Source organism: Nyctereutes procyonoides, unplaced genomic scaffold, assembly GCF_905146905.1.
Source record: "Nyctereutes procyonoides isolate TBG_1078 unplaced genomic scaffold, NYPRO_anot_genome, whole genome shotgun sequence".
Classification (NCBI taxonomy): Eukaryota; Metazoa; Chordata; class Mammalia; order Carnivora; family Canidae; genus Nyctereutes; species Nyctereutes procyonoides.
This window is the reverse complement of record NW_026575051.1, coordinates 14,921,460-14,940,510: the sequence shown is the minus strand read 5'-3', so window position 1 is coordinate 14,940,510 and position 19,051 is coordinate 14,921,460. Positions and strand designations below refer to the sequence as shown.

Here is a 19,051-nt window from a genome sequence, read left to right as displayed (position 1 = left end):
CATCAACTCACCAAAACTTACAAATCACTATTTAAAAACTACAAAACTTGGGCAGCCCGGGTGGCTCAGGGGTTTAGCGCCACCTTCAGCCCAGGGCCTGATCCTGCAGTCCCGGGATCGAGTCCCAGGTCGGGCTCCCTGCCTGGAGCCTGCTTCTCTCTCGCTCTCTCTCTCTCTCTCTCTCTCTCTCTCCTCTCTCCTCTCTCTCTCTCTCTCTCTCTCTCTCTCTCTCTCTCTGTCTCTCTCTGTCTCATGAGTAAATAAAATCTTTAAAAAATACAAAACTTTAATAAGGCTGCCTACGAATTTCAACTCTATTTCAAACTGTTTCCCCAGAGTCTGTAAACGAAGCTTTAAACGGATACGTTTCCAATAGAAAGTAGATGGAGGAGAAAGCCTTTGGAAAAACGAACAGGGAATTTCAGTTAAACCCCAAATGACTGGATTAAACTGAGTTGTGAGGTGGCCCCTTCTTACAGCATTTCCCGTCCTCTCCGCGCAGAAATGAAACTGAGGGCGGCCGGCGGGCCTCGGGAGCCGAGGGTCTAACCAGCGCCCCGGCTACGCAGGGAGGGGTGGATGGACGCGGCGATTCACGGCGCAGATGAAAGCGAGTAACTGGAAGCGGGCAGGGTAAACGAGGTTGGCCTGCTGCCCAGGGGGCAGGGGCCAGGGAGCGGATCTGACCAGACCGAGCCTGAGCACAGCACCCCCCGGGCACGTGTGGGTCCACCCCCCACCCGGGGCGTGTTAAGTCCACCGGGGGCCGCGGGCGGCGGGACCCCGGGCCTTGGGCAGCCGAGGGTGCTGGGTGCGCCTGGGCGCGCCGGCCTCCCAAGGGGGAGGCGGGTGGCCACACGCTCCTCCCCGTCCCTCCTCCAGGTCCCTCCTCCCGCAGCGCCGGGGAGGGCCCAGCGGGCGCGCAGCCCACCCACCCCGCGCCCCCGGGGACTGCGGCCGGCAGAGGTGCGCGGCGCCGGCGGCCACCAGCAGTCGGGCTCCGCGCGCTCCGGCCCGGGGACCCTGGTTCCGGCGAGCAGCTCAGCGCGGCGCGGCGCCCGGGTGAGGAGCCAGTGCGGGACGCGGCGGGAGGCCGATGGGGGCGGGCGCGCTGGGCGCGGGCTGGACGGGCGCGGGGCGATCCCCGAGAGGCCGCGGCCACCGGCTCGGGGAGACTGGGGGGGGGCCTGGGGGGAGCCTGGGGGAGGCTGCGGGGAGCCTGGGGGAGGCTGCGGGGCCCGACCCGGAGCTGCGGGGAGCCTGCGGGGGAGCCTGGAGGGAGCCTGCGGTGGAGCCTGAGGGGCCCGACCTGGAGCTGTGGGGAGCCTGCGGGGGAGCCTGGGGGGAGCCTGAGGGCTGCGGGGAGCCTGCGGGGAGCCTGCGGGGCCCGACCCGGAGCAGCGCCTGCCGGGCGGGGGCCGGCTCGCTGTCCCTGCCCACTCGCGACAGCGCTGGGACCTCGGCGGGGAGGGTGACAGGATTCGAACCCAGTTCTCTCGGGCGTTTGCCCCGGAGGCGGCAACCCTCACTTACGAACTCAGCGCAGAGAGGGAATCAGGCCAGGGGCACGGGGAACGCGGGGAGACTTCTTACCCCAAGCCTCCGCGGGGACCAGACAGAGGAACACCTCTCCTTGCGGAGTAGCCCGAGCCCAGTTCGGAGCCACGGTCGGTCGTCCCCGGGATGGAGCGAAACCGAGCCTGCCTCGGCCCTGCTCGCTCGCCCGCGCCTCCCAGAGCTCTCCCACCGCCTGTCCGATGGGATCACAACCCCAAGTACAGGGGAAGCCTGCTTACAAAAAAAGTCAAAGAAAAACTGGCTGCAGAGATCTTTGCCTTCCCCATCACACTCGGGAGCTCCTGGTAGAACTTTCTAGCTTGCAGAAAGGTCAGGCTGGCAATCAGGTCTGTGGTTCTTGCGGTTGCTGCAGAGGTGATGAGGAAGGAGGGACAGGTGTGTGGGGCTCGCCGATTTTTGAAGGACACATGAGCTCAGGTTTAGGAGATATTTGCAGTAAGAAATCAGCCTTGCGCAAATTACCTTTGACCCAAGTGAGGATCCTCAGCTGGGAGACTGGTTTGCTGCTGCTGCATAGGAGCAGGAAAATGTATCCCTTAAAGTGTTGAAGATCCCAAAAGGCTCCGGACCACATCTTGGGCTACCATTCAACTCAGGGACCAAGGCATTAAGTATTGGCCACCACAAGGCACCGGGGAGCTCCTAGCACCCCAGCGGACTTCCTCACAGAGGGATTCTGGTGATCCCCTAGAAGCGGGTGAGAGAACCTACCTCCTAGGCATTTTCCAGCTAGCACTCACTGTGCATGTCCCTTCCCCAGACATTCGCCCAGGACTTGTTGTTGTGGATGCCACTAGTGATGCTCTCTCCTGGAACTGGGCCCTTTGTACTCAGGGCTGACACCATGAGTTGTGAGGGATATAAATCTGGTTCGGCCACTCATTTAGCAGTTGAGAAACCCCTTCTGAAGTGTGGAAGGGCTTGCCCAGTGCCCCAAGGCTTTCCGGGGAAACAGACCCCTGGGCAGTTGGCTCCTCATTTCCTAACCCTTGTGTGTCTGTGTCTTTGGACTTAAGTAGTGAGGAATATGCATTCCCTACCAAGTGAGGTTTTCGGCCTCAGACAGTTTACCATCCTGTTTGAGACTCTCATCACAGAGCATTAAGGAGAACTCCAACTAGGTACCCTAGCAGCAGAAGTGGGACCCCTTAGGAATGTCAGCTGGAGTTTAGGAATCTGCCTATTCATTCCAGTGACACCCCAGGAAATGGATATTTCCTGGAAAGGAAGGTGATCATCAGGCTATTGACACTTTGATTCATCTTAAGGCTGATTTTGTTTTTTCAAGACCCATGATAATTGGCTAGACTGACCTCTTGAGACATTGAGAAATTACCATGAAAGTGAAGAATTGAAGAGTAAGTATTCAGCGAAGAGCACCTGAAAGGGAACATCTAATTGTAAAATCACGTTGTCACAGAATTTTGAGGAATCTTTGTAGTTTGAAGGAATGGGCAACAGGTCCTTACTGCCTCTTTCTATGAAGCCAGGCACGTGTTATGTGCCTTCACTGTCACTTTGCTCCATTTTACAGGTATGACTCATAACACTCTAATAGAAACAGTCTAATATATATAGGCTTGTAGTTTAAAAAAAAAAAAACAACTCAGCAATTGAGCAAGAAAAAGCCTGTTATTAAGAATCAATACTGATTGGATTAAGTGGGCCAGTTGATCCTAAATACAAGTTTTGTTCATGCCTTCATTGACTTATTGAGCACCTACTATGTGCCTGACAGAGCAGTGGGTAAAACAGATCTGGTCTCTGTTTTTATGGAGTTCACATTTCAGAATCAAGGGATGAGCAAGGCAAATTCAGATAGTATTGGATGTTTTGAAGAAAAGGAATCAGAGTGCTGTGTGTGGTAGAGTACTGTAGTGTGTGTGTGTGTGTGTGTGTTTGTGTGTGTGTAAGAGAGAGAGGGAAAGAGAGATGGACAGGTGGGAGGGGCCCCAGCTTCTTAGATTGTTTTGTTTTTTTTTTAAGATTTTATTTGAGAGAGAGAGAGAGCGAGCATGCAAGAGAGCAAGAGCAAGTGGGTGAAGGAGCAGAGGGAGAGGGACAAGAGACTCTGAACTGAGCCCTGTAGCCCAATGAGGACTCAATCCCATGACCCCAAGATCAGGACCTGAACAGAAACCAGGAGTCAGACGCTTTAACCAACTGAGCCACCCAGGTACCCCCCCTTAGACTGGATTTTAAAGAGAGATTTTTTTTCTTAAAGATTTTATTTATTTAAAAAAAAAAAGATTGTATTTATTTATTTGAGAGAGAGAGCGAGAGAACAAGAGTGGGGGTGGGGGACAGCAGGGGCAGAGGGAGAGGGAGAAGCAGGATCCTACTGAGCAAAGAGAGAGCCTGATGCTGGGCTTGATTCCAGGACCCTGAGATCAAGACTGAGTCAAAGGCAGACGCTTAACTGACTAAGCCACCCAGGTACCCCCTAAGCAGAGATTTTTCTAAGATGACCTTGAGATGAGCCCCCAGAATATCGACAGATTGTTCTGGTACAGGGAACCACAATCAGATGGTCCTGTCAACAAGCTCAATGTGTTCCAGGCATAGTTGGAGGGCAGTGGCCAGGTCATGCAGAGCCTCGTAGGCTGAGGTAGGCCATCTGAACTTCAAGTGGAGTGGGAAGCCAAAAGCACAGGCGTAATGTGATAGATTTATATTTTTTCAGAGGTTACTCTGGGTGCAGTGTGAAGAATGGATCATAGGAGAAGAAGAGCGATAAGGAGACTTGCTCCAGGTTGATTATGGTGACCTAGCAAACCGTGGTAGCAGTAGGTGGGCAGGAGCTGTTTGGGGAGATAGAGTGGGAAGTCCCTTTATGTTTCTTTCTCAGATTTTCCATCTACCTAGTGAGAATGACATCATCCACTTATCTTATAAAAATAAATAAGCTAGTAATTATGCTCTTGAGGGTAAAGTAAGACCTTATAACTATTACTTGCTAATAGTGTGTTATTTTGAATTTCCTGTGCTTTATTTTCAAAACTTTTATAGTGAACTTAATTCTTTTTTAAAAAAGATTTTTAGGGATCCCTGGGTGGCGCAGCGGTTTGGCGCCTGCCTTTGGCCCAGGGCGCGATCCTGGAGACCCGGGATCGAATCCCACGTCGGGCTCCCAGTGCATGGAGCCTGCTTCTCCCTCTGCCTGTGTCTCTGCCTCCCTCTCTCTCTCTCTCTCTCTGTGACTATCATAAATTTAAAAAAAAAATAAAAAATAAAAAAAAATTAAAAAAAAAAATAAAAAAAAAATAAAATAAAATAAAAAAGATTTTTATTTATTTATTCATGAGAGATACCGAGAGAGAGAGAGAGAGAGAGAGAGAGAGAGAGAGAGAGAGAGAGAGAAACACAGGCAGGGGGAGCAGCAGGCCCCCAGTGGGGAGCCTAATTCAGAACTCGACCCCAGGACCCCGGGATCATGACCTGAGCCAAAGACAGATGCTCAACCACTGAGCCACCCAGGGGCCCCTAAACTTAATTCTTTTTACTTATTCTATTCTTTACAGTAAATTATGTTTATCATACATAAAAAATATTTTGATCTGTTCAGAAGATTGGGAATCTTAACCCAGAGTTACCAGTGAAACATACCATCATAGAATGAAGAGGAAATAATGCTAAACTAATAGCTGGCTTACTTTTGGGAATTGAATGTCATTAGGGTAGAATTCAAAATAAATTATCTGAATCTGGGAATGGTAAAAGAAAGTTCAAAAGAAAGGTAGCAGATTTGCCTTTGTCCTGGGTATGTCTGTGTGCAGATATCTGAGTGCAAAAGATCTGTTGATAATTGAAAATCTATACAAGGCAGCAGAATTTCTGGGAGGGCTGTGAACCAGAGTTGAATAGGATTGTTTCCCTTAGTGAAGCATTCTCTCTCACAGGGGACTCTTGAACCTTCTTGACCTTGATCACTGACGAAATTTTAGAGGGTCAGGCAAGAGTTTTGAAGCTGTTTACCAACTACGGTAGGGATGACCTTCTCGGGGACAGGACACTATCTACCACAATGAGGCAACCCTATTTCTCTTTCCTGCCCCATTTTGACATGCAACTTACTAGGAGGAGATGTGTCTGTTTGGAAGAAAATAGAGGTCCTTCCTCATTTATGTTGTGTGCAGTGGAGGATTCTGCTCTTGGTGACTTAATGGGCTCCTGGTTATCCTCACTCGCCAGACCCCATTAATGACTGATGGGCCAGAGCATCCGATTTCAGCTTGAAGTGGCCGGTCTGGTGATTCAAACTGCAGACAAAATAATGACAGGGTTTGAGGGATCTGTGTAGTCCCTTAGGGTTGAGAGTGGTTGGGCATCTTTAAAGGCAGAGGTTTCTTGTAGCAGCAACTAATTATTCTGTTTAACTTAGCTAATACTTTGAAACGTTGAATTAGTGCCATCCTTTAAAAATCAGTGGGTTTTACATAGAAATATGGTTTTCCAGCTTTTCTTACAAACAAAACAAAACAAAATAGATCTAGTAACATGGAGCTCTCAACCATAGATGGCAGCATCAACTGGAAACGGTGGTGGCGTTCCTTTTCAGGTGGTCTCCTTTGCCACGGTCTCCACCACTGGTTTTTCTATCTTGTGTGTCTTGTTTAGCTCACTTGAGTTAGCTGGCTGGCCCTTATAGGCTTCTGACCTTAAACCTCAGGTTTAGAGCTTCTAGTCCTGCCTGTCCATTCCCCTTCTACCCTTATCTAATGGAGCAATCTCTTCATCAGTATCCTTGCTGGGAGTCCGCAGGCCTGCACTTAAACTGCTCCTCGGATAGAATATAGTAATTGTCGAAAAGCTCCTGCTGTGGAGTTCTGTAGTCGAGGTTCACATATGTGCCCTTTTCCCGTAGCACCATATCGGTCATGTGCCATGTGGGTCTTCCCCAGAGTAAACATCCCTGGTTCCTTGAACAGCTCCTCATATGACTTGTTGCCTTGTTCCCTCATCAGTCTGGTTACTGTTCAGTGGGTGTCCTTTTGAATAAGCTTTCCATTGTTCAAACCCTTAAAACCTGACCAGTTCAGTGAGCTGTGGTTCAACTGGTATGGAATATTACCGGGATGCTTCCAGGATGGCAGCAAACTGTCCAGGGACCTTAGATGACTTTTAACACTTATGGCCTTAAAGCTCAATAGGACACCAAACATTTGGAAGCTCGATACAGATGAGTTTCCATTTCCAAAAGGGGAGTAGAATCAATTAGTCTTATTTTATTTGCAGCTGTTAAGTACTTATCAATGCCTGTTTTATTCAGTTACTCCCACAATAAGGAACTGCTTAGTTTACTTTTTTGACAATATCTCTTTTCTTGGATTGTGAAATGATTACACAAGAGTTGTATCTACTGTGCATGAGATAAGAGGCTTTACACACTTTTGCAGAAGTCACTTGAGAGTTCTACATTTGAGAAAATGTTCAGATGAAGTTTTGATTTCTTAGCTAATCTGGTAGGGAGAAAATAATATTAATAGAGCAGGTACTAGCTCGTCTCTTTCCACATTTCAGTATCAGCAAGTATGAAGCAAGAACTTTTTGCTGATGCTTTTTATTTATTTATTTTTAAAGATTTTATTTACTTAACTGAGAAAGAGAAAGCAAGAGACAGAGCACAAGCAGAGGAGGAGAAGGAGGAAGAGGAGAAAGAGGGGGGAGAAAGAGGGGGAGGGGGAGAAGCAGACTCCCAGCTGAGCAGGGAGCCCAACGCAGGGCTCCATCCCGGATCCCAAGGATCACAAACTGAGCCGAAGACAGATGCTTAGCTGACTGAGCCACCCAGGCAACCCTTGCTGATACTTTTGAAAAGGAGTCCTAGATCGTAGAAGAAGATGGAACCTTGGAGTTGGCCTACAGCCATGCACCCATCCTTTTTTTTTAGCACCCCTGGCAGGGGACCACTTAGTAGTCCTTGAACCCTTCTCATGACAGAGAACCCTCTCCACACTGTAAGGTATACATCACAAACAATGTGATAATTAAAAAGTTCCTCTGTAATGGGGACATCCACCTCCCTATAGCTGGTTTCAGGATGAAATAAATATTTCTTCCGTATTAAACAAGGATATAGTTTTTCCAGTCTTCCTTTAGACCAGAATTCCTCAGCCTTAGCACTGCTGAGCTTCTAGGCCAGACATTTATGTTGTAGTGTCTGTCTTGTACACTGTAGGATGTTTAGCAGCAACCCTGGCCACAGCCCACCAGATGCCAGGCCAGTAGCAGTCCCCTCCCTGGTGTGACAACCAAAAATGTCTCCAGACATTGCCAAATGTCTTTGGGGTGTCCCAACTGAGATTCGCTGCTCTGGGATGAAGTTTAGCTACTTTCAGAATGAAGTAAACACTGTTTCCTTATCAAATAAGATATAGTTGCTTAATGATACTGCTTGTAGAAAAATGCATGAGGTCATTTACCTCTAGTTATTAACAAGTTTCACTAGATCCAGAGCAGGAGAAGGAATGGGTACGTAAAGTTACAAAGATTTGGACTTTCAAAACTATATCTTTTGATAATTTTTGAATATTTTAAACATGAATATGTAACACTAATATAAAAGAACAACAAAATATATTACAACTTAAAAAAAAAGTAACACATAGCTTAGAAATCATGGCTGGAAAATTGACAGTCTCTTGCCTTCATCCTGTTGTAAAATATTCAGAACAGAAGATTTTATCTTCTTCCTCAATCATTCACTTTGGTATTGAGTCAATTTTGAGATATTCAACTCATTTTCTTTTTACTGTAGTTGAAAGTGAATCAGCCATTATTTGTTTCCTGCCTTCATTCTGTAACTTTTTATGCTCTTAGTTTTCTAATTCTGCTGTAATGATTTATCACAAATTTATTGGTTTATTTTTATTTTTTAATTTTTTAAAAAGATTTTATTTATTTCAGAGAGAGAGAGAGAAAGCGTAAGTGAGCATGAGAGAGAGAGAGCCAGAGGGAGAAGCAGACTCCCCACTGAGCAGAGAGCCCCAGGTAGGACTTGATCGCAGGACTCAGGAATCATGACCAGAGCTAAAGGCAGCCACTTAAGTGACTGAACCACCCATGTGCCCCTATTGGTTTATTTTATTTTTTTTAAGATTTGTTTATTTTATATAGAGAGAGAACAGTGGGAGAGGCTGAGGGAGAGGAAGAGAAAGAATTCTCAAGCCAACTCCTTGCTGAGCCTGGAACCCAACATGAAGTTGGGATAATAGTCAAAATCAAGAGTGAGATGCCTAAATGCCACCTAATTCAGGCACCCCGCAAATTTATTGGTGTAAAGCAACACAACTTTATTATCTTACAGTTCCATAGGTCAGAAGTCTAACATGACCTCACTAGGATAAAATCAAGGTGTCTTTAGAGTTGCATTCTTTTCTGGAGGCTTTAGGGGACAATCTGTCTCCTTACCTTTTCTAGACTCTAGAGGACACCCGTGTTCCTTGGCTCATGGCCCCCTTCCTCAATCTTCAAAGCCACCGATTATGGGTTGAGTTCTCACATCTCATTACTCTGACTTCCTCTTCTGCCACCCTATTCTGCTTCTTTATTTTTTTAAGATTGTATTTATTCATTTATTCATGAGACACACACACACATGGGGAGAGAGAGAGAGAGAGAGAGAGAGAGAGAGAGGCAGAAACACAGGCAGAGGGAGAAGCAGGCCCCATTCAGGGAGCCCGACGTGGGACTCGATTCTGAGATTCCAGGATCACACTCACACCCTGGGCCAAAGGCAGGCGCCAAACTGCTGAGCCACCTGGGGCTGCCCCTGCTTCTTTATTTTTTGTAATTCCAAAATGCCATTTCATTCTCTTAAGTATGAAATAGAAAGTTGAAGAGATGAAACATTTCTAGATTAAGTATTCCCAGCTGATTAAATATTTCTGGCAAAGCCATGCCATCTATATTGGAAATGCCCTACATACAAGATTGTTAATTTGTAATTGTCTAATATCTATTTGTTCAAAGGAGAAAATGTCAAAGTTCCCATTATAGCATGTTTGCTTACTCACTGAAGGGCAGCAAGAGCTCTCAGAGGCACATGCTACCTGTCCATCTGGCTATGCAGGTAAATCCTCCTGGGAACACCAGAAAGAATGCTCCAGTTTCTATAAAGGGCCCAGCATCTTTTTATTTATTTTTATTTTTATTTTTTTAGTAATCTCGACGCCCAATATGGGGCTTAGACTCACAACCCTGAGATCAAGAGTCACATGTTTTAGTAACTGAGGAGGTTAGAGATCCCCATGGGGAGCCCAGTGTCTTCTTAGCGTATATTGGCAACATGAGATGGCAGGGGTGCTGGGCACTTTATGGGGAGCCAGATCCCCATAAAGTGCCCAGTGTCTTCTTAGCGTATATTGGCAACATGAGATGGCAGGGGTGCTGGACGCAGAAAAACGTTCAATGCTACGGCAGTCAGGGGCAGGTCCACATGTCACAGGGGTAAGGGGCTTAGCTCTCTGAGTATGATGGAGGAAATGTATGCCACCAGTTTTGCTGTGAATTCATAAACTGAGCAGTTTTAACAATGGTGGTGATGATAATGGCCAGCAAAGGTGCAGAAGGCCCAATCCACTAGTTCCTCCATCAGATCTGCCACCCCATCCCACTTCCCCAACCCCAACTGACCTGTTTGGGGTAGGTGGTCTCTGGCCACCTCAGCAAGCACAGGTGCATGCTGGTGATGGAGCTGAAGGAGCCACGGGCCAGGAACACCCCTAGGATTCAGCTCTTTATCTTGTCAGGCACATCCACACCTACTGCACTGGCCACCCTGCCTGTGCATCGCAGGGCTTCACAGAAGCACTCAGAGAACATGGGGGGAAGGGATTGCAGGGGACTGGAGTGTCCACCACACCCAACCCCAGACTCCTGGCCATAGCTTGGCCCTGCACCCGAGGACCGCACAAGACACACCTGGTCTCATGTCATAGGACCTTCTGTGGCCACTCTCCCTCTTCCACTTTTAAAGACCCTAATGATTATATTGTGCCCTTCTGGATAATCCAGGCTAATCTGTGTTCAAGTCAACTGATTAGCTACCTTAATTCCATCTATAACCTTGATTCCCCTTTGGTGTGTCATGTTCTGAGGATTAAGATGTGGAGATTTGGAGAGTAGAGGAGTATCATTATTCCAGCGGCCATATACTCCCATTCCAAAAGTTCATCAGAAAGAATTTGAGGAAGAGAGTCCTGGTACTTGTGAAGGAGCCATTTCTATTCTCTTTACCGGGAACAGGAGACATAACTCACAGGCCCTAATCCCTTGTCAGGATTAGGATTTACACAGATCTACTCATCAGCTCTTAACAGAAATTCTGGACTCAAGAGTGGACATTTTGCATTTTTGGTTTGTCTTTCACTTCAAAAAGGGAAATAATGCCTGATGAGAATTTACTAGTGATGGACTGGAACAGAGAGTTAGTAGAGCTCGGGTGTGATATAGAAATCTCAGCTGGGATTTAAAGATTTTATTTATTTATTCACCAGAGACACAGAGAGAGAGACAGAGAGAGACAGAGGCGGAGGGAGAAGCAGGCTCCATGCAGGGAGCCCCATGTGAGACTTGATCCGGGTCTCCAGGATCACGCCCTGGGCTGAAGGTGGCGTTAAACCGCTGAGCCACCCAAGCTGCCCTCAGCTGGGATTTAAAGAGCAAGTAGGAAACTGTGGCTTGAGGGATAGACATTAAGTACACAGAAGAAAAGACTTTAAAAAAAAAAAAAAAGTCACCTCTACACCCAACCTGGGGCTGGAACTCACAACCCTGAGTCAACTGACTGAGCCAGCCGGGAGCCCCCAGAAGGTACCAGCATTTAAATAGATTTAAGTAGAATGTGTTCTCTGAGCATTCTAAAGCTCTTGTCTATCTAACTGGGATGATATTTTATCTAGTGGTCAAGGAATCAAACTAGAAGAAAATGCTTCTCAGGTTTTATAATTTTAAAATTATTGATTTTTTAAAGTAAATCTTCTCATGGATAAAAGAAAAACAGGAAGCATCTGCCTTTGGCTCAGGGTGTGATCCCAGTGTAGGGATTGAGTCCTGCATCAGGATCCCTCTGAGGAGCCTGCTTCTTCCTATGCCTGTGTCTCTGTCTCTCTCTGTGTCTCTCATGAATAAATAAATAAAATATTTTTAAAAATTACCTTTCATTTCTAAATACAAACTCTTTAAGAAAGATCAACTTTGTAAATGTTGTTATCTCTTTTATATATTTTGGGTCTTGTCCTTATTGTTGTCCCCCACATACACATTTCTTCTTCTTCCTATCTTATGTATCTGAGATCATGGCTAATCCTCTTTATTCTCTCCATAACATTTTACTTAATATTAAACGGAAATACTTTTCATGGTCATATGAACTGTACTAGATATTCTTTCAAGATTATTTACTAGTAGTAAAGCATAGTAAAGCAGTATGGTTGCAAAAGAAAATGTGAAACATTATGGGAAAACCACCATAATTCTATAACCCTTATTATATTAATAGTCTTTTAGGGTGAATTTTTACACAGCAAAATCTTAGGATCTTTTTTCAATTAGAATTGCATTGTAAATGGTTTCTTAAGTCATCACGAATCGTTTTGTAAATATCATGTTACTAACTGAATAAAATCCCATTGATGACATTATGGTTTGAGGTTCTGTAGGGCTTCCCTTTGTGTATGTTGGCTCTCATAAATAGAATTGGAATGAACGCCATAGTGCATTGTATTCTGAGAGCTTTTCTTCCCTGTGAATACAATTTTTGTGTGTGCTGATCTCAGAAATGAACAGGTCAAAGGGTATGGACAATTTAAGGCTTGCCATATTGCCTTCCAAAAGTCACGGTACCTATTTATATCCCCACCAGAACTGCTGACTGTGCTTTGATAAGTTTCAGGAGTTAAATAATAGGTAAGTCCCATGTTTCCCAGCTTTTTGTTTACCAATTACTGCTCTGTCTGGCCAGGTCCATCTTTCTCCTTGAAAATTTTGTATTGGCTGGTGGTGTCAGTCATGATCCTTCAAAGATTATATTTAGTAACATTGCAGCATCAAATGTTTCAGTGTCATCACCTTGGATTCTCCAGTTATAAATATCCAAAGTCAATAGTATCCTTTTCAGGGGCAGCCCCGGTGGTGCAGCACTTTAGCGCCACCTGCAGCCCGGGGTGTGATCCTGGAGTCCTGGGATCAAGTCCCACGTCAGGCTCCCTGCATGGAGCCTGCTTCTCCCTCTGCCTGTGTCTCTGCCTCTCTCTCTCTCTCTCTCTCTCTCTCTCTCTCTCTCTGTCTCTCATGAATGAATAAATAAAATCTTAAAAAAATATATTATCCTTTTCAGCATCCTGAAAAGTTTGCAAACGTAAATACAGTTTTAGCTAACTCACATCCCACGGTTGAGAAGAGGTCCTTTTCTGTAGAAAGAGAACCACGATAGTTAACAGACTTCTTATGAATTATCCCTCTTTGTTTGGATTCAGAGGCTTCCCTTAGTCATCCTCTCAGACATCTCAGTGGGCATCAGAAGGTAAAAGAAAGCCAGTGCCTGAAAAAGCTGGGGACTTGCTGCCGTTGATAGTGGTCCTTTGTTCAGAAAAGCAAGAAGCACTATTTTTATTTTAGTAACATGGGAAATATTTGGCCACCTTGATCTAGAATGTGTAATACTTCCATAGAGGATTGGTAGTCACTTACAATAGAATCGTGTGAAACAGCAAAAACAGTTTTACCTAAGAAAGAAAGCTAGAGAAATAGATTCAAAGCCAAACAACTGTGTTGTAAAGATACATAGAACTTGTGTGACATTTGAAAAGGTGAAAGATAGTGGACATTTTCTGGAGCAGCTTCAATCAGTTTGGGTAAAGAAAATGGACAAGATTTTTTGGTGTTAAGAAGTGACACATAAATTAACCTTAAAGTCATGGTGTAAAGTGAGGGTGGTTTGGAGGTACCGAGGAGGCACTGGGGCAAGTGGGGGTTACCATCCAGGAGATCAGGTGCCCTTAACTGGGGAGGAATGAGGGCAGAGCCTAGGGCTGAGAGCTAGTCGTAAAGAGGAGAGGGTGAATGGTGGTCTGGAATTGGATCTAAGGCAGAGAGAAAGGCCTCAGAAGAAGGGTCATCCTGGTGTTTCTGTTTTCCTTGGAGAAGGTTTCTCCTCTTCAGTTGTAAGAAATAGGAGAGGAGCACAAAGGAGAGTGTGTCCGTTTATGGAGCAAGACTTGAACCGAATGGGGAGAGGTGAGCTAAGGAGTAGAGAAAGGCCTGCCCTGGAATCACTGGGACACAAGTAGACTGAACTGTGGCCTGGGGGCACAACTGTGTTTAGTGAATGCACTGAGGCTCTAAACCCCTGTGTCATACATCCCCTGTGAGCCCCAGACACATGGATCATCGGGCTAAAGATCTGGGGGAGAGACCCATCAACCCAGCTCAGTCTGCTAAGGATCCTCCTCTTGTGACTGTCAGCTCCTGCAGGACCTCTCCTAGGAGGGCTTTCCATGCTTTCCGGCACCGCACACCCCCTGGAATAGACCATCCTCCTTTGTGTCCACACCAAACCCACTCTTATCAAAATGTCTCAAACTCCAAATTGCACTTTAAGAAATCACTGGCTCTCTCCATGCCTCCTCGGCACTTAGCCAAAGCAGAAAGAAGGCAATGCTGCAAATACCCCATCATCTACATGGCATTCAAGACAAAAAACTACTACTAAAAAAAAAAAAAAAAAAGACAAAAACTACTAAGGCAGAAGAACATATGACCCATGTATATATTTAGAATAATTCATTTACAGAGTTTTGAATTTCAAGACTGAAATTTCCTCATAGCATCGAAGTCCTGGCTGCACTGTTGCCCTTCAGAGGTTTTAGGGTGCTCATGGTAGGAGCCAGCCAGACCTTAGCACTCACTGCCTAGCACACAGTTGGTACTTAGTAAATGTTTGAATGGATATGGGTCAACCGATGGGGCAAGTGCTGCTGGCTGAGGAAACCATCCAAGGCATCAAGACAGAAGACACTCAGCTGGATTATGGGGGGAATAAGGTGAAAGGTAAGTGTGGTGGCGCATACCTACCACAAGTTGAATTCATTAAGGAAGAATTTACATATCTTAGTAAACTTAAACTTATACATAGGTTATATCCTACACATGCTCTTCAATAAACCTACCTGGTTAGCAAGGGGCTCATAGGTATAGTTATTTCTCTTAAAATAAATGGTTTTCAAGTCTGTTCTGTTTTGTATATGTGGTTTTGTTCCATCTCCTAGATAAGGTAGGCCTCTCCCTACCTGTACCACTTGTTCCCAGTAGTCTAGTGGTTCCCTACCAGGGGCAGCCTCACCCCCCAGAGACATTTGGCAATGTCTTTGTCACAACTCGGGGCTGTGGGGAGAATGTTGCCACTGGCATCTGATGCATAGAGTCCAGGGATGCTGCTAAGTATCCTCCAATGCATACGCCAGTTCCCACAAGAAAGAATTACCTGGTCCCAAATGTTAGTGGTGCAGAGGATGAGAAACCGGGCAGAGCCAGAGCCTACCCTACCCGAGCTGTCTGGGCCACTCAGCAGAATAAACCTGCCAACTTTCAGGTCACAGACTCTCTCCTTTCTCAGAATGTGATCTCTAGAGTCTAATGTATTTTTCTCCCAGTGGAACTTAAGCTGGTTCCTGGTGAATAAGGGAAAGGATTATGTCCTGAGAGTTGGTGTCTTCGGTGATGTGCTAGCATGTTCCCTCACCTCATCAACTTCACGACACAGGTATTGTTAATTCCACTTCATCAGCTGGGAGATTTAGGTTTCAGATGTTCAATGACTGGCTGAGTTGATCCTTCTGATTAAAGCCAGGCCTTTCCTATTGCCCTTGTCCAGAGCTTGATGGGACCCCATAGTCTCCCCAAGAGCCCACATGAACCTGCCCTACAGTGTTGGGCTCACTGCAGTTGCAGACCTGATGACCTAGTGACCAGGGGACAAGGTATTCTCATCCCAGCTTGACCACTGATTTGCTGTGTGGCTCCAGGAAATTTTTTCCCTTCTTTTGAGTCTCAATTTCTCTGTATGTGGAACAAGGGGATTCGATTAGTATCTCATTGTTTCACCATGGCTGGAGTAGGTTATGTTCATCTTTTTTTAAATATATATATATATATATATATATATATATATATATATATATATATATATATATATTTGTTTGTTTTAGAGAGAGAGCATGAGCAGGAGGGGCAGAGGGAAAAGGAGAGAATCTGGAGCAGGCTCCATGCTGGGCACAGAGTTCTTTTTTTAATTTTTTTTTTTTATTTACTTATGATAGTCACAGAGAGAGAGAGAGAGAGAGGCAGAGACACAGGCAGAGGGAGAAGCAGGCTCCATGCACCGGGAGCCCGACGTGGGATTCGATCCCGGGTCTCCAGGATCGCGCCCTGGGCCAAAGGCAGGCGCCAAACCGCTGCGCCACCCAGGGATCCCTGGGCACAGAGTTCTATGTGGGGCTCGATCTCAGGACCCTGAGATCATGACCCAAGTGTAAAGCAAGAGTTAGACACTTAACAGACTGTGCACCCAGGCCCCCTGTGTTTATCTTTATCTGGAGCTCAAAATCAGGCACTCTTTGAAGAATATTATTCTCTTTTATTTGTCATCCTACACCTCAAACCTCCCTCATCCCCATCCCCTAACACTCCGAAACTCCCTTAAAAGCCTAGCACAATGCCTGGCTCATGGGTATACTAATTTGAAATTGTAATAACCACAAATCACTGATTTTTTTTTTCAGGAAAAATACCTACTCCAGACTTTCAAACTGAAATGAAGCACACCTTTCCCCTAAAATTATTGCTCCAAAACAAAGCCTCAAATCCAATATTATCTCCAAATTGGGCCAAAAATCTCTGTGTCCAGCTTCTTTCTGACAGGAAGCCATTTGTTTAGATTCTGTTGCTCAAGTAAAGAGCTAGGGTTTTGTTTTTTCTTTTATTTTATTTTTCCTGCTCAAGCAGTGCGTGTTTTTTTTTTTGTTGTTGTTGTTGACAAATTAGCCAAGTACATTAAAAAAAAAAAAACATTTGTAATCCTCCATTTAAATATAAGTGGTGAGAACATTCTAGCTTTATATTCATCTAGACTTTTTTCCACTTGTGTATAAACATACATCTTTAAATGAAAATGAGAGCAAAATATACTGATAGTTTTTGCTCATATACCTCAGAGTGCTGGGCTTGTTGGTCAAGCCTCCAAAACCTACCAGGCATTTGAGTGAGCAAATCGCCCCAAGCCTCAGTGTTCCTAACTATAAAATGGAGGTAATAGTACCTGCCTAACTCTACTCCTTGTGAGGACTAGCAATTACATTGAGTATATACAGACATAGTTGGCACATAGTAGGTGCTCAATAAAAGATAGTCATTTATACCTCATATCACCTTTTTAAATTTCTTGACTCAAGTCAAGAACCAGTCCTCAAGTTTTGGATTCAGAAGGTCTGAATTGCAGTCGAAATACTTCCTTGTTTATCTTTAGGAGTTTCTGCTAATATTCAAGCAGACAAAACCCAAGCCAACAAGTTGAGACACTGAAAACCAATCCCTGAGTCTCTCCTCAGATGCCTATGATATGCTAATTAGGAACATTTGTCAATGCTTCCAGAAGCATGCTTCATCAAGTCCTCCTCCAGGTCCAAGGAGTTCTCACTCAGGTTTTTAGAAAATGTAAAACTGATTAAAAATGAACATCAAGATCCTCTTTCTTATTACTTCTACAGCTTTTTGCCTGACATCACTAGTTTAATTTTAAAAGGGCTTCTTGTCCAGAATTGCCTGTTTCACTATTAAACCTCCTGAAAGAAGACTGGCTTATATGTCCCAAATATAGAGAAAAAAATGGTTTCAAAAAGGAACAATTTTCCCATTTTGTTTTTAATGATGAGAAGTTGCATCTCCAGAACAGAGCTGTTTGCACCCTTTAAGTATTGTCTATTGCCTATCTCTCTCAAACACAGAAGTTATATCGCAAACTATACTCTGAATAATTCAGACTCCTAGTTTATGGACTAGCTCTTCACTGCAGTGCTGAATGGTAGAGTGCAGCCACACTCACTCTAGTCTGAAACTTGGCAGCCAGAGGGTGCTGGAGTAGCCAGGGTGGATTACTCCCCACGGGATCTGATTTGAAGGACTTTGAAAGACCCTTTTTTTTTCTCCAAAGCATTTCTTCCCCAAAGCATATGATTCTCTCCTTTAGAGTAAACTTTCAGGGGCTTTGATAGGATGCCATCTGGAGACCGTGGCTAAAAGAAAGTGGTGTTATTTGGAAGTTGATGAGGAGAGCCTCGTGAGCACATCAGTACCTCTTAGCAGCTTGTTAGACTAGGGAGCTGTTACCTTGAGATGCCAAATAAGGAGCTGAAAGGAGGAATATTACATAAGTCTTGAGAAGCAGATGGTAGAGGCCAAGAGAAGAGGTTCCCCTGGCCTTATGAGGCTCTAGCAGGCTGCAAAGGGGAAGAGGGTGAGTGAATACAAAGTTCCCCCAAGAAAAGTAGGAGAAATGATAATTATAGTCTTTAGGGCATGTTAGAACCTGTAATGAAACCTTAAGATCTCTTCAGCAGAACCACCTATGGACAAAGGGGATGTTGACCCAGGATGGCTTCTTGCATCTATCTCAATAAGGTCTTGATTGACACACTAGCTTTTATTTCTTTAGCATTTATTAAGCAACTACTTACCTAGGGGCAAAGCATGGTGGTAGCAATGCAAAATGAGTATGCTAACATTTGCACTAGCCACATGCAAGAACACTGTTTTACATGTATTAATCATCTAACGTTGGGGAATATTATTATCATCCTCAGCCCCATTTTGCAGATGAGGAAATAAGGCACAGAAGGATTCTACAGTTTGCAGAGGGTCACATTCTAATGTCCAGGCTAGGTTTCAGACCCAGGCATTTGGGTTCTAGGCACTGAGATCCAAGTAATTGGTCCCTACTCACTTCGGTGTCTCAAGAAGGCACAACTGATGTGAAATCATCTGGGAATATGTTTCTGGGCCACCTGTAGCTCACACAAAAAAGAAGATAAGATCTTTCATCCTTAGTCAAGAAGTATTTACTAATACTTGCTAGATACTGGGTCCTTTGTTAAGTTATAACAATAAATGACAAATGAAACCAGTCCCTGCCCTGGAGGAGCTCACAGATGAAGCAATCCTATAAACAGAGCCTTGTAGTAAAGGCTGCGAAAAGTGCCCAAATGGAGACATGTACAGGATGCTGTTTGAGCAGAGAGGGTGGCCTTCTGTGTGGCTAGTGGCTCCAGGGCCTGACTATTCCCAGATATGGGAGCCTCTACTTGCTGAGGCAGGAAGTGCCTACTTCTCCAGCGCCCTTGAGAGTCCAGGCCCAGAGAAGGCCCCCTTTCCTGACTGCAGGGAAACTTTGGTGCCTGTTATCCACTGCTTTGGACTGAGC

At 45.2% G+C, this 19,051-nt stretch overlaps 1 protein-coding gene across 3 annotated transcripts in view; it reads left to right on the top strand.

Annotated features, from left to right (window-relative positions):
- Window positions 1-589: 589 nt before the first annotated feature.
- Window positions 590-19,051, top strand: part of PLA2G7 (phospholipase A2 group VII) — a 41,938-nt gene continuing 23,476 nt past the window's right edge. Inside the window, exons 1-2 of one of the 3 annotated variants that reach the window (XM_055330222.1) lie at window positions 590-633; window positions 899-1,062. In XM_055330222.1, the coding sequence (XP_055186197.1) occupies window positions 605-633; window positions 899-1,062 (193 nt within the window). In that variant the 5' untranslated portion in view covers window positions 590-604. Of the gene's footprint in view, window positions 634-898; window positions 1,063-19,051 lie in introns of those variants that run through there. The other 2 variants (XM_055330225.1, XM_055330224.1) reach the window with 2 other exon arrangements.